Here is a 26,599-nt window from a genome sequence, read left to right as displayed (position 1 = left end):
GATTCCTTGGTCTCAATTTGATGATAAAACATGAATAGAAATAGTGACCAGTCTACAAAATGTGTTTCAAACAGTTATTAAATTAAAATTTTCAATTTGGACAGGATTAGTTCATAACTTGCCAGCTCTGTTCAATCTGCATCTCTACAGATGTAACCGGTCCACTGGCCAATAAAACAGATGAAAGATGGAGAAAATCTGGAGCTTTTGTATTTTAAAGGCTGGTGTTATGGAAAATCAACTGTTTTGAGTTTTATATTATAACATTGTTCACTCATCAAAAACATAACTGGAGTGGGCGTGCTGTGGTGGCGTGGGGGATGGCGCGGCCCATGTTTGGGGGTCTTTGGTCCTCGGTGCGACTGTCGCGGGTTCGACTCCCGGACCCGGCGCTGTTTGCCGCGTGTCTTCCCTCCTCTCCTTCCCCCTTTCATGTCAGCCTACTTTCATATAAGGGGCACTAGAGCCCACAAAAGACCCCTGGAGGGGTACAAAAAAAATAACTGGAGTGTTGCTTTGCTCCTCCAGACTAGCGGCAGCACCATCTAGCAAATTATTTACCAGAAAATACTGATTGCAAATCTGCATCAATCTGCTTGTGACCTTAGGTTCTAAACTTATGAATAGCCCACATAAGAGTTTTCGAGTGGCCTATTAAAAGTATTAAAAACATTAATCTGTCAGTGCAAAGCTTTAGGATCATTCGGGCCTGTTTGGTCTCTGTGTTTTCCTTGCTCATATTGGTTTTACAAAGCCAGATTTAGAGGACGTCCTCTGGGTTTTATTTGGGTTGTGCTGATAAAATGGAAGATTTGCAGTTTCATCTTATTGTGCTGAATGAAAGGAGCGGCTTCTATTCAACGTTTCTCCATCCAAACATCCTCAACTTCAGAACTTTGCTGCAATCTGGGCTGTTTTAGTTGTTAACAGGCAGAAGAATGCATAACTTACAAATATACTATTAAAGTTAAAAACCTGCTTTTCTCTTCCAGACCATTTGGATAACCACTGCTACTTGTGCCTCGTGTTTCTCCAAACCAAAAACTGATCTGATCTGAGTGTGATTGTAAATCTTGTTATTATTGGTTTGTTAAAATGATTCTTTAGTCCTAATCTTCCTTAGAAGAAATCCACGTATATTAAATACAAAGTTTTGTTTAAAAAAAACAACTTACTTTTTAAATTGTTGATCTGCAAAATACTGACATCTGCTGGTTCATCTGAAAACTACACCAAGTTTTAACTGCCTACGCCGAAAAACAAGCACAAATTTCTTCTTCTTTCTTTGCACGCTCCAGTTTTTTCCTCTCGTCTGTTTCCTTGCCGTTTTTTCCTCTGATTTTTCCTACATAACATCACACTTTTCCTTGTTTATTCTTCCCCTTTCCTCGTGTTTTGATTCTTTGTTTTTGTCCCTTTTCCTTTCCCCTCTCCAGGCAAAATCCTGTTCCGGAGGAGTCATGTGCGAGACGTGGCCATGAAGCGGCTGCGTTTCATCGATGACTACTGCAGGGTAAAGAGTTCTGGCTGTAAACCTCCCTGTTGTTCTGAAACATTCCCGACCTGTGAGGAGTCCAAACACTCCTTTACATGTCATGAAAAAGTATTTCTACTCCTTGAATTTATTCTCATTATTCACACAAAGCAGTGGAAGGAAATGATGCATGTTTTCCAATATTTGTTGCCAATAGCAATCTAAATTGTTAGATTGTTAATGAACTTGAATTTAGTCCCCTTTATTCTGAAACCCCTAAATAAAAGTGTAAAGCTTTGAACATCTAATGGAGAATCTGTAGGAAGAACTGAAATTTCTACTTCTAATCTGACTGAGCTCCAGTGATTTTGCAAAGAGTAATTGCAAAAAATGTCAGTATCTACAAGCTGGTTGAAACAAATCATGAAAAGCATTTATCAATTCGACAGTTATGAACTTCCCAGGGGTGATCTGTCATATAACATCTCAATAAAACACACTGAGATTTATAGCTTTAATATGAAAAACTGTAAAAAGGTTTCAGAGGTATGAATTAGGGTTTTGTGATCTGGCCCATCACAAACTGTAAAAATTCAGATTTTGGCTGATGTCTGGATGATCATATTCTGATCCAAGTTTGATCGGTGCCACTTCTATACGTGAAGCTAAGTTGGATGCATACCCAATAGTTTTCAAAGCCTCATTTTGCATTTTGCTCGACTTTTGCGTCACTGATGTGAGACGAGTGTCATAATTCTGCAACAGAAGGAACCAGTCACAGTCACTCCAGATGTCGTGTTGTGTTTTTATTTTATTAGCTTCCTTCGTCTTGTTATGATCTTGTGACGATACTGTCAGTTTCTATTGCTGAAAAACGTTAAAATGGTTCCTCAGATGGCGGCGTCCATTATTACTGTGCTGCTGTGTGTCGTCTACGTTCTTCTTCTACGTGGCTTTGGGGTTGTAAACTGTTTACAAGGAAGTCTGATTCTGGTCACATTTAATTAGTATGAACGACTATGCAAAAAAAAAAAAATATATATATATATTTTATTTTAGCAAAAAAAAAAAAAATCTGAATTGAGTATCAATACCTCATATGTGAATGTTGCTTAAGTCTGTAAGTTGGTATCAGTGAAGTGACGGTTGTTGTCTGTCATGGCAGAGCAAAGGAGACAGTGGCTGATTTTCAGATCTTTAGGGAGTCAAGATCATTTTTACATGAGCATGTTGGTCGATCGTGATCTCCCAAAATTAGGAAAATCAGAGTGGATTTATCTCTGTGCACCTCCAGTATGAATACTTCATCAGGGTGCTGACCCAGACCGATCCTGGATCAGGTGGTTCTGAAGCAGCAGGACTGACCGGATCGTTCCACCAGTCAAACCTTCAGTTTCTCAAACTCCAGCTGTTTGCAAAGGAAGTTCTGACCCTTCAAGATTTCCTTCCCATAAAAATACACGACTTCAAAGAACTACCCGTTTGTAATTACACACTTCAAGACAGACTTGATTGTCACTTCCTGTCCACACTCTTATTAGATACGTTTTATTTCATGTGTGCAGGATTAGGATCTTTTCCTGCTTCACACCCTCCTCTCCTCCCTTCCTTCCTCTTGGCACAACTCCACACTATCAGAGGGAAATGGCTGCAATACAGCGGCTTTGTTTCCACACACAATTAGGAGGTTGTATTGTTGGCCTGCATTAGCGAAGGTTAGCCAGAGTATCAGCTCATTAATTGGGAGCACAGAAATAAAAGCAGATCCACTCGTAGACGGACTCTTTCTTACCCAAATAACCTGCAGCGGAGTAATTTATCCTGCAGCAGGCTTTCCCTTTCATGCAGCGCTGCAAAGCGTGCCACACTGTTTACTTCCTGCGTCCTGTTCATGAGGCACAAACAACAGAGAGGAAGAGTAATTACCCAGTGTTTTCAAAGGCTTTTGCTCTGGAGAGTACGGGATGCTGGGGTCCAGGCAGCTGTGGATGCTCAGCGTGATGCAGCCTCTTCAGTCACCACCAAAAGACTTCTTCTATAGTATTAGAGGAGATGACTGAAATATGAAGGTAGTTCAGATGACAGTTTCAGCTATTTAAATTAAAGGCCCGTTCTGTTTCATCTTCACGGTTCGGCTCCTCGTTTGGCGGCTGCGTAACTGAGCTTCAGCTCTGCTTGCAGCCGGTTGGCTGATTAAATATAGATGGATAAGAGACACATGATCCTCTTTGACGGGGTTGAGCTCTGTCTTTGAAGACAGTCTGAGGCAGCAGTTCACTGATCTATATCACAAATCTATGCTGGTCAAAAGTTGTCAGGTTCAGTCAAATAAATCCGTGGTTACAGGAGTTAGTTCACTGTGAACAAACTCCTGCACCGTTTTAGTCTCGGTGAAATGGATTTCAGGATGCTGGGAGTAAGAGTGAATGGTGTCCCATCCAGGAAACATCCACATCCCCAGAGTCACCTCAGGGATGCGTGCTCGGCCCTTTTTGTAAATCTTACACATAAATGACTGTAAGTATGTCCTTAAAAACAGGCACAAATGAGCACAAAACAAACCCTTTGAGCAACCTGTTCCCCCTCTCGCCTGTGGAACCACTGAAGGAAACGGCTCTGAAAAAGACACTGAGTGTAAACTAAATGTAACAAAAATGGAGAGGTGGTAGGTTTTAGTGGTTGTAGGATTTCTCTTTTATGTTTTTTAAAAGACCACCAGACATTTCTCCCTCTAGTGCGACAATGCGCTTTGGTTTTGGTTGTATTTACCCAGAATGCAATGCAGTATAGTCCGCTTCTTACTTCTGGAGTGCATCAGAATTTACTTCAGCCTAACCAAGGCTTAGGTTTGTAGCCTGACCAGAGTTTGGTTTTTTGGTCCACTTCAGTCTGATTGTGCATTCACACTTCCTCAACCGAACCAGACATTCTAGGTAAATAAGCTAGAATCTGATTAAAGCTGATCAAACAGGGAATGCACACTAACCCAACCTAACTGATTAAACTGCCCAGAATGTTGTTGTTTTTGGGTTATGAGACTAAAGCAGGTTAATGCTGGATCTTTCATACATGTGACCCTAACAGTCGCCTCTCAGCTGTGTCCAGTTTCCCTCTGCTAGCCTTCATGTTTCCCTCTTCTAGCCTTCACGTTTCCCTCTGCTAGCCTTCACGTTTCCCTCTTCTAGCCTTCACCTTTCCCTCTTCTAGCCTTCATGTTTCCCTCTTCTAGCCTTCACGTTTCCCTCTTCTAGCCTTCATGTTTCCCTCTTCTAGCCTTCATGTTTCCCTCTTCTAGCCTTCACCTTTCCCTCTTCTAGCCTTCACGTTTCCCTCTTCTAGCCTTCATGTTTCCCTCTTCTAGCCTTCATGTTTTCCTCTGCTAGCCTTCATGTTTCCCTCTGCTAGCCTTCACCTTTCCCTCTTCTAGCCTTCATGTTTCCCTCTTCTAGCCTTCATGTTTTCCTCTGCTAGCCTTCACGTTTCCCTCTGCTAGCCTTCATGTTTCCCTCTGCTAGCCTTCACGTTTCCCTCTGCTAGCCTTCACGTTTCCCTCTGCTAGCCTTCACGTTTCCCTCTTCTAGCCTTCATGTTTCCCTCTTCTAGCCTTCATGTTTTCCTCTGCTAGCCTTCACGTTTCCCTCTGCTAGCCTTCATGTTTCCCTCTTCTAGCCTTCACGTTTCCCTCTTCTAGCCTTCACGTTTCCCTCTGCTAGGCTTCATGTTTCCCTCTGCTAGCCTTCATGTTTTCCTTTGTCTTTCCATTTTCAGGCTCTGGTGAGACTTCCTCCTCACATCTCTCAGAGCGAGGAGGTGCTGCACTTCTTCGAGACGAAAGCTGAGGACATCAACCCCCCAGTAGAGTGAGTGTTGCACACACATATACACACACAGCCAAACATCATGATGATGTGTTTCTCATAAACTCACCATGTTACCCTGAACAGCCATGTAACAAAGATCTCCTCTGGACTGCTGTGAGCTCATTACCTCTCTATCTATTCCTGCATTCATATCTATTCCCAGATCAGCTCCTTCTCACGGAGTTTGTGCGTTAAAGCTTTACTCCAGATTATAAAGAGAGGGAAGTTGATGGATGCAAGAATGGGAGGAGGAGACTGGCTTGTTTTGTGGCAGGAGATGGCCCCGTTGGGTAGTTGTTAATTAGAGAACACGCTCTCCCCTCCGATCCCGAAACGCCGGCATCGCACCCTTCATTTGTAATGTGCTTCTGTCTGCGCCGAGATGGATGCACCCGAGGCGATCCAGCCCAGAGCTCTACCTAGAATCCTCTCGTATTTTAATTACTTTCCTCTGTGTTTCTCCTCCTCTGCCTCTCCATGTGACCCCTCTCTGTCAGTGTTTCTCCTGCACTAGATCATCTCTCCTCTCCTTTGCTTCTAATTGTCTGAGTCCAACTCGACCTCATAAATTCGAGTATGTCTAATTGTTGAGACGGTTCAAGGTTATAAACACCTTCGCTGAAACAAATGCCGTCTCCCAGCATTTACGCAGCGCTTCGTCTCACCTGTACTGTCTCTCTCAATGCATCCATTTGATGTTGTTTTTCTTCTTTTTTCAGTAAATACATACTGTACCTTCTTTTATTTCATCTGTATTAACATCTGTGAATAGTTTAGCATTAATGAAGCTTCAAAAGAGGAACATCATGACTGCCTATGGATGATATATTTAAACCTAACTCTCTTGTCACATCCAATAAGCAGAAATAAATGCTTCTGCTGGATTTTCGTACACAAGTCAAATTAAAATTTAGTAGAAAAGTTCATTTATTTTAGCAACTTAATTCCCTAAGTGAAACACAGATTAATTACACTGACACCTTTTTTTTCTGGTGTTTATAATGATTTTCTGCTTACAGTAATGATAACATTAGAATATTATGTCTGACCAATAATAAAAACCTTTTTAACACACAAATGAGGGTTTAATGAAATATTAATTTAATGCCTGCTGAAAGATTGTTATCTGCAAAAGATCATTTTAATCTGATAAATGAGCCTCATTGGAAATATATTCTAATTTATGGAATATGACTGCATGTTTACCGTGAACAGAAGATATTCCAATATTTATTGATCAGTGATGGCACCACTTACTAAAATGTTGGTTGTGCTAACTCTAAAGCACTAATTATAACTGAGTTCTGCTAACATGGTATTTAGCAGAAGCTAATGCTAATGCTAATGCGCTAGCTTAAATTCAAGTTATACCTGCTCTTGTAAGACTACAACCTTTGAAGAGCAATTTAATTTTGATAACATATAAAACCCTTAGACTATATTTGTTTAAATTGTGTCTATCATCTGCCTTTTATTTTGTTTGTTTATTTTGTATGTTTATTCTTTGGAATAAAGTTATTGGGGAAAAAAAGAGAGAAAACATGAGGAGAGGAAACTTACTGCTGTGCAGTCAGTCTTCACCACCTTCAAAATAAGAGTTTGAATATAAATGTCTTACTACTTGAAGAATTCAAACAGTCGATAACTAAAGCTTAAACACGCATGTCAAACTGTAATAGTAAAGTAAATTAGCGCTTCAGAATTTATCTGCAAAAATATATTTAGAGGAAGCGAAGTGCACAAAACGTTTTCAAAGTTAGCAAAAACCTCCATCACCGTGTTTGGCAGGGAGTAATAACTAGTAATAAATTAAACACAGTATTTAATAATTATTGACGTCTTTTTGCCTAGGCATTGTGTTGACACACACAGAGCAACAAAGTGGGAAATCTCCAGAACTGGTGGTAGTTTTCCCAGTGACTGTGGTGAAGGTCATGATGAGTGTTTCAGGTCCGTGTCTGGTCTGGTCTGTTCTGGACTCTTTTCCGTTTCTTAGGAACAGAACCTTCTGGTACGTTCTACCTGCTGCTGCTGTTTGACTCTGCTTTTTATCGTCAAGTTTTCACCGGTTTTATTGAAACGCGCTCACCACACGCTACTATGCTCAGGTACAACGGAAATAGTTACAAAGAGAAACTCTGGATACCTTAAACCACTGACTGAAACCACTTTAAAAGATTAAAAGAAAACCTGCCTTCCTGAAAGCAAACTACAATAAAACAAAAGCTGACTCAATACTGTGTTACATTTTTTCCATCCATTAGTTTTTCCATGCGTTGGCAGCTACTAATCTAGAACTGGAACATGAGGCAAAATCTGAAGCAACAACTCACTGACCTCCGTTTTTCAGGAGCTACAGAAACATTTTAAATCCCTGTGCAGATTTTGTATCGCCAGCTGTGAACCCAATCCCTAATTCAAACACACACTCAAAACTTAGACTTTAAAGAGTAATTCTCATCCTGACTTTTCTTTACGCAGACAGAAAACATGTGATAAATTTAATAAAGAGGGAAACAGAAGAAAATATATTAAAAGTTCTGCACCAAGAAGAGTTGAATGCAGCTGTTTGCAGCAGGTCGTGCTGAGCGGTTTGAAACAGTCAGGCTTGACAGAGAGCTGCCGTTTGGACCAGTTCTGACAAAAATCGATTCAGAACCTTCTCTGGGTTCTCTCATCTTGCCTCAATATAAGAAAAAACACTCAGTGTGGGGGAAGAACTCACTCTGCTCAGTTAATGGTGTGTTAGACGTCATAACCCAAAGCTGTGAGGAGTAAAGTGGATGTGGCTCTTTGGTTCTTTCACCTCAGTGCATCTTCTAAATGAAAATGTATCCGAGGACCGAGGGATGAAAAGATGGAAGGATGAAAAGAGGGAGGGATGAAAAGATGGAAGGATGAAAAGAGGAGGGATGAAAAGAGGAGGGATGAAAAGAGGAGGGATGAAAAGATGGAAGGATGAAAAGAAGAGGGATGAAAAGAGGAGGGATGGGGGCATTTGGGATGAGATCATCAGATGATTTAATGTCCTGAGTGTGTGTCTGACAGTGTGTGTGTTTGTGTTGTGGTGGAAAGAGATGTGGAGATGGATGGACAGTTTAGCATTATTATTAATCCATCACGGTGTGTGTGTGTGTGTGTGTGTGTGTGTGTGTGTGTGTGTGCGTGCGTGCGTGCGTGTGTGTGTGTGTGTGTGATATTTTATCGCCATGTTGATTAAATCTGAGGACTTTTTGGTCATCAAACTTAAACATCGCCTCATGTTCCAGTGGAAAGAAAATCAAACGAACCAGAAAATACAACAGCTGGGGGGTGAAATAAAAACGTAACGTTTAAACACTGCTGCCTGGTTCACATGGCATCAGATTTTCATGCTGATTTTTGTCTTGACTTTCCCCTTCTGGCAATCATACAGATGCTGTGATTATCAGGGTGATCTAGTCCATTCAAAAAGACATTGGGACTAAAATACAGAATGTTCAACATGCTGGATCGTCTTGGACCGATATCGCACCATGTGTGTCGATCCCCGAGGACAAGCGAATTCAATCTGGTACCAAAACTGTAATATTTGTTATGTTTTCAGCTGCTGCACTTCTATTTCACACTGAACTGTGTCAGATGATCCAAACTAATTGAAAAACCTATTTCCCTCCTCGCCTGTGGGGGCGCTGAACCAAAAACTACTGCAGGAAACAAAAGTTTCTCAGAAGAAGAAACTAAGCACAACTTCACAAAATGTAAAAAAAAAATGGAGTAGCATCAGATTTTAGCGGTTCTCTTTTGCCTGTGTCAGAAGACAAATAGATATTTCTCCTGCTAGCATTAGCTTCTTTCATTTGTTCTGGTTTTATTTACCCAGAATGCCCTGCGTTATAGTCCACTACCTGTTTTTGGAGTGGTCTTCGGTCTGCTTGACGATTACATGTTCATTCAAACTGTACCAGAGTTCACTGTTTGCACCTGCATCATAGAACTCAGTGTTTTTATCTCCGGCTGAAAGTGGATCTTTCCTTTAGTTGAGCTGAAAGTTGCTTCCAAGTCAGAACCAGTTCTTCTGTGGCCCAGTCCATGGGTTTCTGGAGGAAACATAGCTGATGCCAGACAAGCACAGAGTCATGTTTGGTCTGCACCTTCCATCCTCCCATCTTTCTTCTGTTCTGCTCGGAAAGAGGCGACAGGCTCTCTCAGCCTTAATGGATGAGCTCTTAGCACCGGTTGCGGTCATGGAGGCCCGATGAGCGGCGAGCAGCACCGAGCCCAGTCGGTTTAAACACTTAAAGCATCAGAGTGAGGAGCAGCGGTCAGCTGAGCCTGCAGCCTCTGAGACATCTAATTTTTTTATTATTTTTTTTGTGAGTGAGCTTTCATTGATTCGTTTTTCTTTCAGCCACATTTGGAAACGCTCAAACCCAAGTCCGGTTTCTATTTTAACCAACAGAATTGATTCTGCTGGTTGACTGTTTTCGGGTTGTTTCACCTCTCCTGGCCCAGCCTCCGCTCTGGATGCACTCATTCACCCAGATGCAGCGTCTGACTCACTGCTGCTCCCCCGTGATGCACACTCACTCACCGGGAGTTGTTGAGCCAGGCTCGCTCTGGGAGGGGCCGACCGGGACGGACGGAGGGGTGATGGACGGAGCGGGTGGTGACTGGGTGAGGTGCGCTTCATCACTTCCTGTAAAATGAGGAAGGAAGGAAGAGGGACGGGGTCCTCTAGGGACACGAGGAGGTCAAGAACAGCAGGTGAGAGGTCGGGATGACTTTCTGATTTCTCTTAAGCTGGAGATTCAGAAATTTTTATGGAATGGAATCTGCTGATGAAACTTTGCTATAATTTTCTGCCTGGATGTGTTTGAGAATCTTTTATTTATTTATTTATTTTTATCCACTTTTTCAGTTATCAAAATGAAGGAGAAAAAAGGCCTCTTCTTTCTTTTTGTTAGTGTGCATTGTCGACCCCTGTCTGCTGAAGGGGGTACTGCACCTGTTGGGGAACATTAGGACTTGTTTCAGTGACATCAGTCTCATGCAATCAGCTGTTTGCCTCTTAAATCCAAGGATCCTTTCAGAAAACACCCAGATCCAATCCTGCTCATCTTATAAATAAACGTACAACAAAAATAAATAAACAAAAAATGTGATGCAGAAATTATTGCCATATTTTTGGCATTTCAAAGCATGATGTTTAGGACATTTACCTTGAAGATTCTTCTATTATGACTAAAATGAAACATTTTTGCTTCATTTTTTTGTGCAACAGCAGCAGTGATTTCTTTACGAATGCAAAACATTTAGAAAGTCTCGACAAATGTTGTGTCATGAAGCTGTAAATGGAAAGATGAGGATAGGAAAGGATCTTTAGCTTTTATGGTTTATCATATTTATCCTGTCTTTACTTTATTCAACCTTATTATGTATGTAGTGGGGTTTTCAAGTGGTGTTAAGTTAAAGCCATAGGAGAATTTTGATTGTTTGATGTCAGCCATTGTGGGTCTTTAAAAATGACACCTCTGTCCTCTGTGGGTCTGCCGTCTGTTTGTTTGGATTTGGATAAAAATAATAATAAAAAGTATATTTTTGGTTGCTTTTTGGTGAGAATCAGGGGTGTCCAGACGTTTGTTATTGCTTTCAGGCTAATCCGCTGTACAACATCTGTCCACATGGTGGCGTGCTTCACAGTCCAGACAGATGAAGCTGCTTTTTCCAGTTCTGCTGCCGGTCCTGTTCCTCTCTGCTCCTGATCAAACACCTCCCATCCTCACATCTTACTCGGATAAATTTCCACTGCATTGAAATTCTCTCCTGCTGTATCCATTTCTTCCTGGACTCCTCCACCCCCATTCCACTGTTTTCCCCTCCTTTTTTAGTATCTTCTTCCACTTTTTAAATCATTATCATTTATCAAATGTTGCTTTATTTGTCTCTGTTCATAAAAACATCTACCAAAAAGGAATGATCTGTCCTCTCCACACCATGATGTCGACAGATTCCTTATTAATATGTGCATCCTGCATCTTCGCTGTAGAGATGTTATCCGTCACTGCGCCCCCTCACAGCCCTCTGCATGAGCAACAATAGAGTCTGACCTTGGTTTGAGCCTGCAGGAGATCGGAGGAGGCTGCATGATGATCAGATTATTGCAGAGATAAGTCATGAACTCATGTGATTGGTCAGCTTTTCAGTTCTTTGGAGGCGATGTTTTAAGCAGGAGGTTTACCCCCGGTGATGCGGGGGAGGGCAGGCGAGTGTTTGGGGGTTAATCAGGAATAAGTTGGTGGTAATGTGTTTGTGTATCTGATGTGAGAGAAGCTGTGGGTCATTTTGTGTTGTAGACAGAAGAAAAGCTTCTTCTAACCTGCATGCTCACTGCAGATACAAAATGATTTTTAATTGGGAAATGTGTTGTTAGGTCCATGCTATCGCTAATGACTACACACACACGACGAAGCTACAGGCTTGACATTTATTCAACATTCATTAACATTGATTTCAGCAATGATGATTCTTGCGTTGTGTGTGAATTGTGAGACAGTTATTTTTTGTTTTTGGGCATGTGCACCGACTGATGGCACCCTTTGAATTTCGTTGTCCTTGTGACAATGACAATAAAGATTTATCTTATCTTATCTTATCTTATCTTATCTTATCTTATGCGGCTGTAAAATTGAGTGGAAGGAAAAGAGGTGCACAAGTAACAGTTTGGGGGCGTGGACACAAGCTACAGTCACATAAACATAATTAAACATGGAGCATAACTGTCACATTTGTTGTGTGAAGTTCTTAGTGAGGAGAAAAAGGCCCGGTCCGGGGGCAGCTGGAAGTAAGGTGGGGCTACTGGGGAGATTAGGCCGAGACATGACCACTGATGCTGAAACAGAAGGCAAGAGAGACAGAGGGAGGATAAGGCGATAATCAGGAAGTATTTGTTTTTCTCAAGGCTGCTGATGAGGCGGCATTCAATCACAGCAAGTTATGCTGATAAACATTGATCAGCTGTTTTCATCAGCATAAAATCCATTACCTTCCCGGACTAATTTCACAAGCCATATAAAGTGTATAAATCACACAGGTAAATGAAGACTAATGAAACGGTAATGATAGTTGATTTAAAAGGCAGCAGACTGATCCTGTTACTCTGTGGTTTGAGTGGGAAAAGAAGATTATTTGAAAATCCTGATGTTTAAAATCTGTAGGTACAACAGTAGATTAATTGAAAGCGGTCGGGTTTGCTACAACTGCTCCACCTGAACAAAGCACACAGCGACAGTAGAGAGGAACACCACCTTTTTAACAGACACTTCTAGCAGCAAACATTCATGAAAAAACACCAAATCGTAATTTTTCAGTCAAACATTTCAGCTTACAGTGGAGCCTTGCCACCTGTCAGTTTTTTTTATATGCAATGAGATTCATGTATTCATGGAAATTCACCTATTAGCTAATAGTTTTTATGGAACATGTCTAAAATATGCAAAAGAAAATGCAGCTTTGGAAGCTGAGCTACCAGTGCTACTTGACATGCTATTGATTAGCGTTTGCAAAGCAGCCAATCCAGAAGCACCATTCAGTTTCCTTTCCTGATTGGCTGAACCCCTTAGAGCAGACATAAGGAAGACTGTAGCTCTTTCTGTGGTAGAGCTAAGATGTTTTTATTGTGAATATTAATGAATATTAAGATATTTTTGGTATTTGAACAGTTTTAGTCGGGGCCCCAAGTATCCACAACTTTTAACTATTCGCAGATTGTTTGAAGAACCATGAAGGTTTGTAAAAAGGCAATAATCCATCACAGATAGAAGTATTTAACTAAATACTTTTTGATTGAATCCAAGTACATTTAACTTCACACCAACATTGTCAGGTGTTTCTACTTTTTTTAATCTAAATTTCTGTGTTTGGCCATGAGAAGCTTTCTGTGGATATTAAAGCAACTGAGGGAGGAACGTGGAAACTTCATCAAAATCTCATCTGTTCATGTAAAATAAACTGCAAGTCATTGAGTTTTATTCAAAACTTAGGAATACATGCACTATTTCATTCTGAAATATTTTAACTACTGACCTTGGTGACCTTGGATTGAGGGTTCAGAGGTCATTTAAAAACTATTGATGGAATAACAGCTGGAAGTTGGACGAGTTTTAAAAGAAAATCAAATTGGAACTAAAAAATGTCTTAATACTCAGGATACCTATCTGTCTTTTTTACCTATTAGCATAAAACACATTCAGTATGCATATATGTCTTGTTATTTGACTGCTGGTGTATATATTTTTTCTTTGTGCTTCTGAATTGTATTAAACTATAATCGAGCTGCAGGTCTCTGGAGATCTGAGTACAATACGTCTGTTTTTTGTTTTTCCGTTACTCTACTCCATTCTTCGGGGATACGCCGTCAAATTTCAGTGACGTTTGGTCCTGCTGCTTTGGCCAATAATAAAAAAACTCCCAAAATGAAAAATAGAAAACCTAATTTATCATAGATAACCAAAACGGATGAAGACGTTGTGTCAGAAATCACCGGGCCGTTTAGCTTATCTTTAGCTGGATAACCTCATCAGTTTCAATTATTCCTCAACAAACATTCAGTTCCCAGAATGAAGGCCAAGTATTTTACTGTCTGCCAAGGTGTCTTTGAGGCTCCGTGTTGAATCAGAATGCTTCTTCTTCTCGTCTGTCCTTTCTGCGTTTCCTCCTTCTCAAACCTGTAGAAGATGCTGGAAAGCGCTGGCAGTGGGAGCTGGTTGCTCAGCCCCCCGGGAGGAGTTTGATTTCAGCTTCAGGGATGTGGGTCACTGGCTAAACTCTGGACAATCTGTTTCTCCTCTCGCTTTTCATCCTCCCTCCTTTGTTTTGCTTCTCCTTCCCCTACAGATGCTTTTAGCCTCTGTCATATAGATGAAGGACAAAAACGCCACATGCAACTACTGCAGGTTAGGGTAAGGGTTTATAAATTTATTTGGGTAATTTGCTGCAGGAGGGACTGGTGCACTACACAAAGAGATGGAATAATGAGGAAAGACGACAGTATGGAAATATTCACGCTATCAGCCAGAAGGTTAAAGGTTGGAGAGAAACGGACAGTGACTCCCACCAAATTAGTTACCAAGCGGAGAACAAAGTCAACATTTTGGTGTTGCTGTTTCAGGTCTCCCTTAATCTAAAGCATGAAAAGTTAGGTATGATTTAATGTAGAAATGATAAAAAAGGACTGTGTCTTTTTGTGGATTACAGTCATATAAACAGTGCATATAAATATAAATATATGCACTGTTTATAAATATAAATACTGTACTCAAGTTTAACAGTTTTGAAGAAAGAGTAGTACTGGATGAACAGAACGTTTCTCTGGATCTCTGAGATCGTCCTTAAACCTAAAACAATCTGAATTTGTAATGAATTGTGGCAGGTTGGGTGAAAAGAGCAACCATCCTGGCAGACGTTCTGCTTATTCTGACAGACTCTTTCCAAAGCATATTTTCCACCCAGATCCAAATGCATCAGAGTCCAGCTTATTGTTCTCTACTTTACGTTTTCACCCAGTAGAAGAAAGAAATATCATTCCTGTTGTTTCACTGACTTAAGATGGTTTGGATGTGTAAGGTAAAGTTATGCCATGTCCCTCTTCAGTGACAGTGAAGCATATTCTGGTTGCCAGCACACAGAGTTCTTGGTATAAAGAGGTCAAGATAAAGGCTTCATTCATCTGCTGAAGCCAGTCACAGAGAGACGAATGCATCAGATCACAAGGGATCGAGATCACAGTGACACCATGAATCTGTGTCTGCAGCGGCCTACGCCAGACAGAGTTGACTGATTTTCCTAACCTACCTGTATCTGTGACAGTGTGTGTGTTTATTAGTCAGAGTCGAGTCATGGAGACACTCGAGGAGAGGGATTCATTAACCTCCCACAGTGAGAGGTCATTAGCTTCCCCACCAACTGCACCGCAGGGAACAGTTTCTGTCCGGTTACCCTCTGCTGCAGAAATCTCTCAGCTCAATTTACTCATCTTCATACCTGACAAGATTAGGTCCCTAATTATTCAGATGAGCCGTGAACAGAGCTGCTTCAATTAGAGAGATTGGAAGGAAAAGGCCTGAATTGCTTGCTGACTTTTAGCTGACCGCAGAGTGCTTCCATCGATTTATGGTACGCATCTTTTATTTTACCACTTATCCAGGGCTGACGTTCTGGGTTTAGTCTCTTCTAAAAGGGACATTGAAGTGTTTTAACCTTTAGCCACTGTCCATGGCTTCCTTACCAGCTGCACACGCCAGTTCAGCTGGCTCCATCTGACACATCAAATTACCCAGTTTAATGTCGGTCATTCAGAGTTTAGAATAAATCAGACTATTTCTATGCCTGTAATGGGATTATGACACTGAAGTCTCAGTTTGTCCAGTTATAAGTGAGTTTAATGCAAACCGTGAACTGTGTCCACTCCTGGTTCCTGATGTCAGGATATTATCTAATGTAGCACTGGCTTCAACTCTGAGAACGTGAAGGGAGGAAATGGAACCGCTGCGTCAACAGTCTTCATCCCCTTCAAAATAAGAGCATGCATATAAATACCTATCTACTTGAAAAATTCTTAACAGCCGATGAACAAATCTTTCACACAGATAACGAACTTTATTCAACTGAAAGTTTACAAAACAACAAAAAATTGACTCCACATTTGCGGATGTTTACCCACAACAATGTCCGATATTATTGCTCTTATGGCAGATAACCTATATTATATTCGGCCACTGTCACATGATCAAACAAACACCACATGGCCCCTCCACAAACACATACACACCCCGTAACAAGATGAAAATAAACATCGGTTGTTTATATCAGCCCATTTCTAGTCATCATAGACTCCAATATGTTAAAATGAATAACTTAAATCATGAATCCCTGATAAAAGTCTGGTTTTTCTGTTTGAAGGTGAAAAACTTTGCTGCTGCTGCTGCAGCATCATTCTGCTGATGTTTACTGAGCTCTTCCAGTTACCGCAGCAGAGGTGACATTGGCAGGTTTAACAGAAACAAAGGCTCAACCTACTGAGCAGTGCTTGACAGATTGTCATGCCTGTATTTCTATTTCTATAAATACTATCTCTTGTCCTCATCCAAACTCTCAATTTTTCCATCTTCTTCTATCCCACCGCCTGCGTTGCTCTTGACAGTCGAGGTAGACGAGTCTCACGTACAGCAGCTCTGCGTCAGCCTCTGATCTATAGCTCAGACTTGTGCCATAATCCCATTACAGGCCATTAAGCAAAGCTTCTTAAACTGATCCTCCTTCCTTTGAATGTGGGGAGCGGTTGGTCGCCTTCCCCTCTAACAGGACGGAGGGGGAGCTGAGGGAGGAAGGGGATCGAGATGCTGCTGCTTTAGAGTCACATGACTTATTTGTGTCTGTTGCGGAGAGTACAGGCAGCTGGCCAAAGTCATCCCTCCCTCCTCGACTCCCTTTTTCTCCTTCAAACACATGCATTGCACAGCGCACTGCAGCTGAGCCGCAGCGTCAGGATGCACGTGTGTTGACTGAATGTTTTGTTTGGGACAGTAGCGTCCGCTGTCACTAACCATGTCCCTCCTGTGTTGCTTCTCCCTCAGGGACTATGGATCCAAGCGCAAGTCTGGTAAGTCACCTGTTTTTCTTCAACCAAACCTGATGTTTTTCTCTGCTTTGCTGCGGCGCGGTTTTCCTCCTGGAGGAGCATGGGCTGCATGACGTGTGAGCTGTCAGTCCGTGTCCGTGTCCGTGTCAGTCTGTGGTTTATTTACAGTCCCACTGCGGGACGCTGACTGGCTGTCGGTTCTGTTGTGGGCTGGGTCCGTAATGCTGCCAGTCTCTTCTGGTCCAAGATTTTATAGCATGGGGTTATTGAGTGCCAAAAGTGTTAAAAACAATATAATAAAGAAATAAATATTATTTGCATGTGTCATAGCTAAATTGCTTTATCCATGATTAATAAAATGTCTTAAAAATTTAATGAATACATAATTAGTTTGGAAATCCTTCAAACTGCATTTAAAATTTCTACATTGTATACAAATGTTTTTGTTGTTTTTAAAGTTGAATAACTTTATTTAAGAAATATATATTTAACATTGTTTAAATATATGTTCAGTTACATATTATTAATGTATTTATTTTAAGAAGCGTTGACACACTTAAGTAATTATTGAGTTATTTTTTATTGAATTGAGACACTTTTGGGCCTCCGTACAGGGTGTGGTTTAGGGACGTGTTTGGTTGGGTTCTGTTGTGAGGAAGCATTACTCTTGGATTTGGATCTTGGATCTTGGGAGAAACAGTTTGTTCCCTTTCTTCTGGAGTTCAGCTCACAGCTTTTTATTTGATAATTCAGTGTTTTAACATCCTGTGGTTGAATTTACAAACAGCTGACCCAGATCTACATTTTTACCAAAGTCTTTCAGTTTTGGGACAACTCACTGTGATTTGCAGCATTATCGCTGTCAGGTTTGCTATAAGCCACAAAAGCCAAAACAAGGTAAAGAGCCATCTTGTTTGACTGAAGGACTATTCATCCGTTCCCCACTGAAGGATCTTTTGCACATTAGGCCTCTTAACAATGTCATGGCTCCTAAAGAGTATTAGCCAGAAAGCAGCTGCTTAACAAAAGCTTCTGGACGTCTGGTGGACGATTTCAGTAAATGTGTTTTGGATGTCTGCTTTTAAAAGAGCAGATTATAAAATCATTGATTAGCTAACTCAGGAAATAATTTGTGTTTAATAAATGACTCGGTTGTCCTCATGTTGTTTGCTTTAAAAAACTTTGATATTTTAGGTGCCATCAGGGTTCTGTGATGTGATTGGTTGAAAGCTGCAACATGTTGATTTAGATTTTATCCACTTATAAAATGATTGTAGTCAGAAATGTTTCATTGACCAAACTAAAGACTAAAACATGAATAAGAGGAGGCAGGAAGAGCCTCTACCAGCCTCTTTATTAGGTACAGCTCACTAACGCTGGGTTGGACCCACTTCAGTCTTCAGGATTGTCTTATTTTTCACAGCATTCAGAAGATTCAACAAGGTGTCAGAAACATTGCTCTGACCTACATGACCTTAAAGGGATTGACATGGTCAGCAACAATATCCAGTTTGGCTGTGATGTTGACCCAAATTGTGCCATGAAAGTTTCCCCATACCATGATAAAGCTGCTAGTTCTCAGGTGACTGAATATGTTCAAAACAGACAAGTTGGAGCTATCTAGGTATATTTAGCACTGCTAACTAAAAAGTTAGTTGCACTAACCCTAAAGGCCTAATCATAAACATTAGTTCTGAAAATGCTAAATGCTACACCAACACAGTGTTTACTGGAAGCTAATGCTAAAGCACTAACCTCAATTCAAATAATCTGTTCTTGAAAGACTACAGAAAAATTAATGTAGGGTACATTAAATGTGCTAAACATTTTCAAAGTTAGCAAATTGCTGAACAAAAAAAGTTCTCTACTATTAGTGCTTTAGTGGAAACATGCCCACCACTGTTTATGTCACAAAGACAGCTGTCCTTTATTTGATGTAACAGAGAAATTATGTTGCTGAGAACAACAGAACAACTAAAATGAAAGCTAGACAAAAGTAGTTTACAAAAAAGTTAGCAAAAGCACAAATGTGCTATTAGTGGAAGTTAGCCCATTACTGGATATTATTAATTATAATGATACAGTTTCTTGTTATGTTCTTTGACTAAACTTCAATGAAAATCTTTGATTTATTTTATCTGGAGAAATTATTTTCAGATTTTAATATTGACCTGATACGAACGCTGGTTTAAAATGATGGACTCTAGATGTCAGCTGTGTTTTCCCCACCGGGTCAGGTCCGGGTCCCGTCTTGCTCTGCAGAGTGCAGACGGACCCGTCCTCCCCCACGTGGGAGTCAGATTTGGAGGGATTGGAGGAGGCTGCTGCCTGCGCTGCAGAGGCCACGGGGGTTGATGCTGTCAGACAGGCCCGACTTTGTTTACGTGGCACGGCGGATAAAGTTTCAGGCTCACGTCGGAACGGCCAGTCGTGTTGAGGAAGAACAGGAAGTTGGACCTTGTTTCTCGGTGTGTGTTGGTCTTTTATAAGTGTAGGAGAAACGTCTGGGGGGCAGATGTGTTTACAGACCTGTTAAACTGTCACCGTTCGTTTGGGTTGTGGAGTTGGGTGGCTGCTTGTGGCATCAGAATCCTCTTTGTCAAACCTTCAACATGCACACCTCCCATTAAGAACCCATAAAACCTTTATTATTTAACATAGCATTGAGCTCTTAACTGGAGTAAATGCTATTCAGTCACAAAGCAGTGAAGTTGGGACTTTAGCGCCACGTTGCTGGTGTGTTTACGCAGTGGAGACTCAGGCGTGTTCCAGTGAAATATGGAGGAGGTGCTCATTGTGGAACAGACACGGTCTGGGATGGGGTAGAAACTCGGCCTGTGGCGGAAACCCACACCACATTCCCATCCTGGACCTGGAACCATCCATCATGGCTAACGCAACTTTATTTCATCCAGCACTTTTCAACCCAACCTTCTGGATAAAACAGATCAAACTGTTAGCGACAGACTCAGAAAAGGATATTTAAAAACATGTTATAAAACTGAAATCTGAATTCTTTAAATTAAAATGAAGGAAATGGAATTGGGAGTATTTACATTTTTTAAATTCTAAATATTATAAATGTTACAGGAAAAAGGAGACGCTTGTGAGAAACTGCAAACTGGATATTTTGTGGCTTTATTTAAACAATTTCTAACAATATTTTTTTTTTAAAAAAAGGACAGATTTGTGGAATTCAAAGATTTATCAACTGATTATATGTCTGCAGCTCCTCCAGAGTTACTGTAGGCTAAAGGTTTCCTCCATGCCTACCTGAGGACGTATTTGGATTCCCCGGTAACTGTTGCCATTGACAGGGACACTTTGGTTTCCATCTTGGATTTGTTGTCTTCGTGGTTTGTCAGCTACTGCAGCATTTGCACACAGATTTAATTTGTCTTTCTGACTTTCGTTGCAGATAAATTGCTTCACCTCTTGTTTCTCTTCTTGATAAACTTTTTGTCAATACTCAGATTCTGTTAGCGCTTTGACATTGTCTGTGTCCTTCTTGTGTGAATATCTTCTGTTTGTTTGCTTTTGGCAAATCGATAACTGTTTGCTGTACATCTCAATCTGTGTGGCAACACCTTATGTCATGCACCGGCCTGACTGAGGCAGCAGGTTTAGCTGATTGGAGCTGATGGGTTTCTGTCAAAGTCATGACGCTCTTCTGTTTCTGCTTTGCTCTGAAGCTGCACTGCTCAGGATTAACTGCAAGGACTGTTGACAATTTTCTAGTAATAAAACTTAATATTTACTGATTAAGAATGAACTTTATATAAAAATAAAAACAAACATAATGTTGGTACACAATTTTAACTCTAATCGATCATTTTTGGTGACTTTTGTTTAGTGAACATCGTTCAGTTTAGAGAAATATTGACACATTTTGACAAAACTCTTTTTCAGCTCAACAACCATCAAAAAAACAAATATTTTGAAGATCATACTATGATGACATACGATGTGGAACATGAGGTTTCTTTGGCTAAACCTAAAAGTCTGGCTAACAGCAGCTCAAATGCCAAACCTGCTGTGTTTGTGTTAATTAAATGCTTTAATGTGTTTCTAATGTCAAACATTCTTTATTCTAATGCATTTATTAGATTTTAATTGATTAAGTGCTACTGACATAAACTGTAGAGTCTTGTTGTCGAGGCTCCACTGGGATATAAGTTACAGCAGAAACAGATTTAGGTTCCATGGAAACAGAGACTTGATGTTACTGTTTGTATTTATCGTCTGAATTTGGGTAAATTTCCACCCAGTAGCAGAACATTTGGGTCACAGCTGCTTCTGCTTGTTAGAGGCTTCATTACAAACCTGTGAAGAATTAAACCTCCTGTGTTTGTGGATGAGGCAGGTTAAGAGCGGCGACATGAATCAGATGTTGAGCAGAAGCCTGGTGAGTTGAAAGCACGGCTGCAGAGCCAGATTTGACCCTTGCTGACCTGGAACCAGCGAGTTTCTGTCTCTCTCTGGAGGATGACGAGTTTGGCTGTCATTGTCTCACATCAACGAAGGAGCTGCTGGCCCAGCAGATTCTGTTGCAACTTCATTTAGGATTTAGTTTTTTAGGAATCATTAGAAATTTTTAAATATATTTCATTTACCTACAATGAAAGATAATCTACTGCTGAAAGCTACAATAAATTCAGTTTGATTTAAAGTAAAAGAGAGACATTCATGCTGTCAATAAATTTTAATTTAAGTCTGAAAAAAATGCATATAATAACAAACATGTAAAATAAATTTATTCTGTACAGATCAAATCCTGCAATAATGAAGACTATGTCTTTTATTCTTCTGCTATAACTTTTTAAATGTTGTTTCGCTTAGGATTCTTAAGGCCCTTGTTCATTTATTATATTCTGTTGCAGCCAGAAAAACAAATTTGTCTGTTATTTTTGATAACATTGTGCAGCACGTTGTTGTATTTCTTTTACTATTATTTTTCTTCCTTTTCTGACAGGACATTTTGCTTATTTGCATCATGTGATTGCCATGAAAATATCACTGCAAAGTTCAAAACATGCATGTGAGAAATCAACAAAAATGGCCAAATTGACATCTTTAAAAAAAAAGTTGGACAAAAGAAACTCTAAGATATCGATAGGACTCGATAGGATGTAAGCTATAATGATTTAAAACATAAATAACATGATAAAAATGTTTTCATTTCAAAGAAATAATTTCATATTACCTATAGATCGTAAAGTGGACTCCCAGTATCTGTAGAAGTCGAGGACCACAAATACTTGAAGCCTCCTCTAAAACTCTTACACACCAAATATACCTAAATATGAATTCATACGCACTGCGGACGCCATCCTGGCTCTTTGGCAGCAGCTGACATCCATCCTGGATGCCAGGCTATTGTATGTCAACACACATTGCACTTATTCTGCTTCCCATCTACATCTAACATATTTTAGATAAGTTGCATAAAAATATCTGTGAATAGGTTAATCTACAAAATAGATGTGTAGAAATGAAGGGGATTTGGTTGAACGTTAAGTCTTGTCTGGGGTGCTGTTGATGTATTTCCATTCTGAATAATGAATGTACATTGGGATGAAGACTCTGAAACTCACACTGTTCTACCAAAACAGGATCGGCAATGTCAATTTTTTCCCCGCAACTTCATAATTTCAATGTAGTTTTTTTAACCTCTAACGTTGGTATTGCAGTTTCCTGAGCTGCACTTTTTGGACTCTTTTAGATACGATACAAAAACTTTAACCTTCGTACAAATACTAAAATAAAATCTCATCCAGCTTGTATTTCTTCTCATTACTTTAGTGTTTAATTTCTGTCCACATTCAGGAAAAGATGATCATCAGGCAGACGCTCAGAACAACCTGATTTCTGCCTGGTTGACCTGATCTGTACCAAACTCTTACCTCCACCCGGTCCTCCACCTCCTCTGTGTGACTCCTGGTGAAGGAAATTTAATTTCCTGGCTGGCGGCTCCTGTTGTTTGGAAACTGGACCTCCTCTGGCATTCCAGGAGTGATGAGAGAAATGTAGAAAGAGATGCTGGAAAGGTCATGTTGGAACAGTGTGAAAATGGGCGGCGAGGGTTAATATGGTTAGACGCCCTTCATCCATTCGTCCATCACGCCCTGATGAGTTGGGCCAGACTCTGGATCCAACTCTGATTTATCTCTGCTGACTGTTGCTTCTGTCTTGCTGTGACGTTAAATAATTTCTTTCCTTCTTTCTCTGTTCTTCTGCTCCTCCTTCTCTTTGTCTGCAGTGTGGATGTACGGCTTTACAGACAGCCCGAGGAAAGAGGCCTCAGGTAGCCTTGTGTGTGTGTCTTTGTCAACATGGTCAATATGCATGTGCTGTGAGAGCTGCGTCACGTTTGTTTGTTCCTCTTCACACCTCAGCTCTCTCTGGACATCTGCTTTGCATGTCCCATCTGCTCAGAATCAGGCTCTCTGTCTTCCTGCATGCTGTTCTTCCATCCAGGAGAAACCTGCCTGGTGAGACAGCAGCTGGATGTAGAGCCAGAGCCAGAACGAGGACTGCAGCAGGGATGCATGTAGCATACCAAGAGCTTAGAAATTCAGTCTGTTGCTTTGTATTTGGTCGCTTCCCTTAATCTCCTGCACGTCTGTATGATTCTGTGCAAGAAGTGAAAAGAAAAGCATTTCTCTTTCGGTGTGTTAGAGGGAGTTATCAACCACAGTCAGCCGCAAATATCTAAAATCAGCAAATACTTGAGATCCCCGCAAAACACGTAGATCTGCCTATCTATCACTTCAAACAGCAAATATAACTTAACATTAGTAATGGGACTCTATTATAATTTTTTATCAAGTTAATTGTAGGGACTTTAATTAATTGGAATTAATCACATTTTAATCAAAAACGTTATATTGACAAAATAAGAAATACTTTCAATTCAAAAACTCTTTTTGCTGCTAAATTATTGAAAGAATAGACATATAAGTTCTACAATAAATATGTTTATTGTTTTCAATCTGTTAATTAGTTTATTCAGTCATCAGATTTGTGCAAAGAATTATTCTATCCGTTCGACTTTCCAGTGTTTCAGAGACCTTGGCTCATTCATGGAGCTTCTGTATAAATGTTTCCTGTTGACGCTGACATTAGCATTAGCTGCTACATGTTTAGCATTGAGATGCTATTTTAGCTTTGCTGATAGTTTCAGAGCTTTGTGTGTCAATTTTACAGACATGATAGAAATGAACATGTAAAGATTTCATTAAAAACACTTTAAGAAAAAAACTGCAAAAACATCCGTGGATTCCGAACCATGACAACTCAGGGATCCACTGCTGTTCTTTGTTATTGCAAACTGTGACCTTCTACTTTTTTGTTGTTCTAATCTGCAAATTAACACAATACATTAGTGTGGTTCTGTTTTGTACAACAGTTCCTCATAGAGACGTGGCTGAAATTGTCTCTTTTTGCAAATAGAATCCAATGACACTACATAAGCATTTTAGCTTCTCTCCAAAAATGATTAATTTTGAAGTAAAGCTTAAAAGAAATACAAAAAGCATTACTTTAGATACTGGCTTTGCTGTAATTACAAAAATATTCCCACCATTATGTTTACATGAGCTGCAGTTAGAATATTTCTTTTCTATTTTCCATGTTACAAAGCATGTTCCTTGGCACTCATTATGCCACTCTTTCCCTTTTATATGTTGAAACCGTGAAAATATTTATTACTTGGACTACTCCCCTGCCCTGGAAGTGAGTCCTCCTTTCTGCCCATGCTCGCCCTGTTCTGCTCTGACCCTCTGCAGATGAAGCTGCAGCCCAGCTGTGTGTATCCTCATCTGCACACGAGCTAACAGAGGCTTGGCAAACTCCAAGGAGTTTCACGTTTAATGTTGCTTATTTCAGATATGTCCTGGTCATTAAAACCTGCTGGCATGCATTATTCAGAGTGAAGCTTGTAGTGAAATATTGTTGGGCATCTCAGCTACCCAAGAACAACAAACTTTCATTTCAAGGCTCTAATTAAAGTAATTATTTACAGCTTGGCGGAAACCTTTGCATGAGCCTGTAAATTTACCAAAACGGGGAATGTTAGAAGATTTTATGATTCATGTAAGTTCTCAAAAAGGCATTTTTTATTATTACTGTAACATAAAGCATGTAAACAGTTGGATATGTGCTTCTTTTTATCCTCAGGCTTTAACTTAATTTCCACCAGCTTCGCTGCCTGATCTTTACTTCATCATTTATGTTAAAATCCTTAAAGAAAACATAGAAACTCCCAGCTTGACCCAGTGGGAAAGTAAAGTTATGGGCTGTTCTTATTCCCTGCCAGCTCACTTGACATTTAGAGATGTTTAATTATATTTTAAAGCGCTGTGCATGAGGCTTTTATGTGATTCATCCGCTTTCCCAGGGACACTTAATGCACAACTTTGCTCCAATAATTTGGTCTTTTATTCAAACACTGAACAATAAAGAATTATTGTTTATTGCTCTGTATTATTTTCTGAACATTTTCAAAAAGAAAGAAATCAATAATTTCCTTGAAATTGATCTTTGGTAAATTAAATATTACACTTTATTTTTTTCAATGTGTGATCTTTATAATTGAACTTGAGACACACACACTGTTCAGGGTCAAATTGACCCGCTGATTAAAATCAAGATAAATGAGTCATGCAGAGAGTTTTTATGTTTTCCTCCATTTCTGCTGAGTGTCACTCGGTGTGGGTGGAGTTTGTCCACAGGAACAGAAAAGATTCCCGTCAAAAGTTGTGTGAACACTTTCTGCTTTCTCGCAGTTTCCTAGTGAAGTAAAGAGAGTAGTGAGAAAGTGGGCTTGTGTGTGTGTGGTGTGTTTGTGTGTGTGTGTGGTGAAATATGGTTCATAGCTGCAAGGAAACATATAGAATTGGACATTTTTTAATCTTTTGTTGCACTTCAACTTGACTGCTGGGTCAAATTGACCCGAACAGTTTCTATGTAAAAGGTAGACGCAGGGGTTGGTACAAATGTGTAAAATGAATAAATTTTCAATTTATATGTAGAGTGCATCTATTAAGACAAATAGAAAAAGTTTCATGCAAAAAAAATACTTCCAACTATTAAAAAATGTTTTTTAACTTTAAAACGGGCCAATTTGACCCAGAACATAACAGGAGGGTTAAATAAATATGAATGAAGCATTTTGTATACTTTGCATTTTTAAATTCTGTGCCCAGGAACATCAGATTAGTAATTTATGAGTTTCCGTTTCCCTGGGGTATAAATATGACATGACACAGGTCCATTTCCTGCCATTAGGTGGATGAGCTGGATTGTAAAAGAAGCTCTCTGCAGCAAAGCGTGGCGTCTTGGAGTCACAGATTCTCCTTAAATCTATTCAAGCCAGCTGCCTGTTTGGTGGGCATGTCAGGAACAAAGGGAAAAGCTGTTTCTGTCCTGGATCTCGACTGGAACCGTGTGCTTTGATGAGACTTGGGTTTTTCTCGACTTACACTCTAAGTGTGTCTGGCAGGAATAAAAAGGTAGATATGTGGAAAAGCCCCTCATACCCACTGTTAAGAACAGTGGAGGTTCTGTGATGCTGTGGGCTTGTTTTTTTCCCCCCAAAGATCCTGAAAACCTTGTTGGAGGGCACTAAACTGAAATGAAGTCATCATT

At 40.2% G+C, this 26,599-nt stretch overlaps 1 protein-coding gene across 4 annotated transcripts in view; it reads left to right on the top strand.

Annotated features, from left to right (window-relative positions):
* The window catches only part of LOC102227927 (SH3 and PX domain-containing protein 2A), a 94,907-nt gene that overhangs the window by 38,033 nt on the left and 30,275 nt on the right, over positions 1 to 26,599 (top strand). For 2 of the 4 annotated variants that reach the window (XM_014476178.2, XM_023334350.1), the window contains exons 4-7: positions 1,437 to 1,513; positions 5,243 to 5,334; positions 16,947 to 16,972; positions 23,211 to 23,255. In XM_014476178.2, coding sequence (XP_014331664.1) covers positions 1,437 to 1,513; positions 5,243 to 5,334; positions 16,947 to 16,972; positions 23,211 to 23,255 — 240 coding nt within the window. The remainder of the gene's footprint in view (positions 1 to 1,436; positions 1,514 to 5,242; positions 5,335 to 16,946; positions 16,973 to 23,210; positions 23,256 to 26,599) is intronic. The other 2 variants (XM_023334352.1, XM_023334351.1) reach the window with 1 other exon arrangement.

The sequence above is a fragment of the Xiphophorus maculatus genome, chromosome 5 (genome assembly GCF_002775205.1).
Source record: "Xiphophorus maculatus strain JP 163 A chromosome 5, X_maculatus-5.0-male, whole genome shotgun sequence".
Lineage (NCBI taxonomy): Eukaryota > Metazoa > Chordata > Actinopteri > Cyprinodontiformes > Poeciliidae > Xiphophorus > Xiphophorus maculatus.
This window is presented reverse-complemented; position numbering and strand designations above follow the sequence as displayed.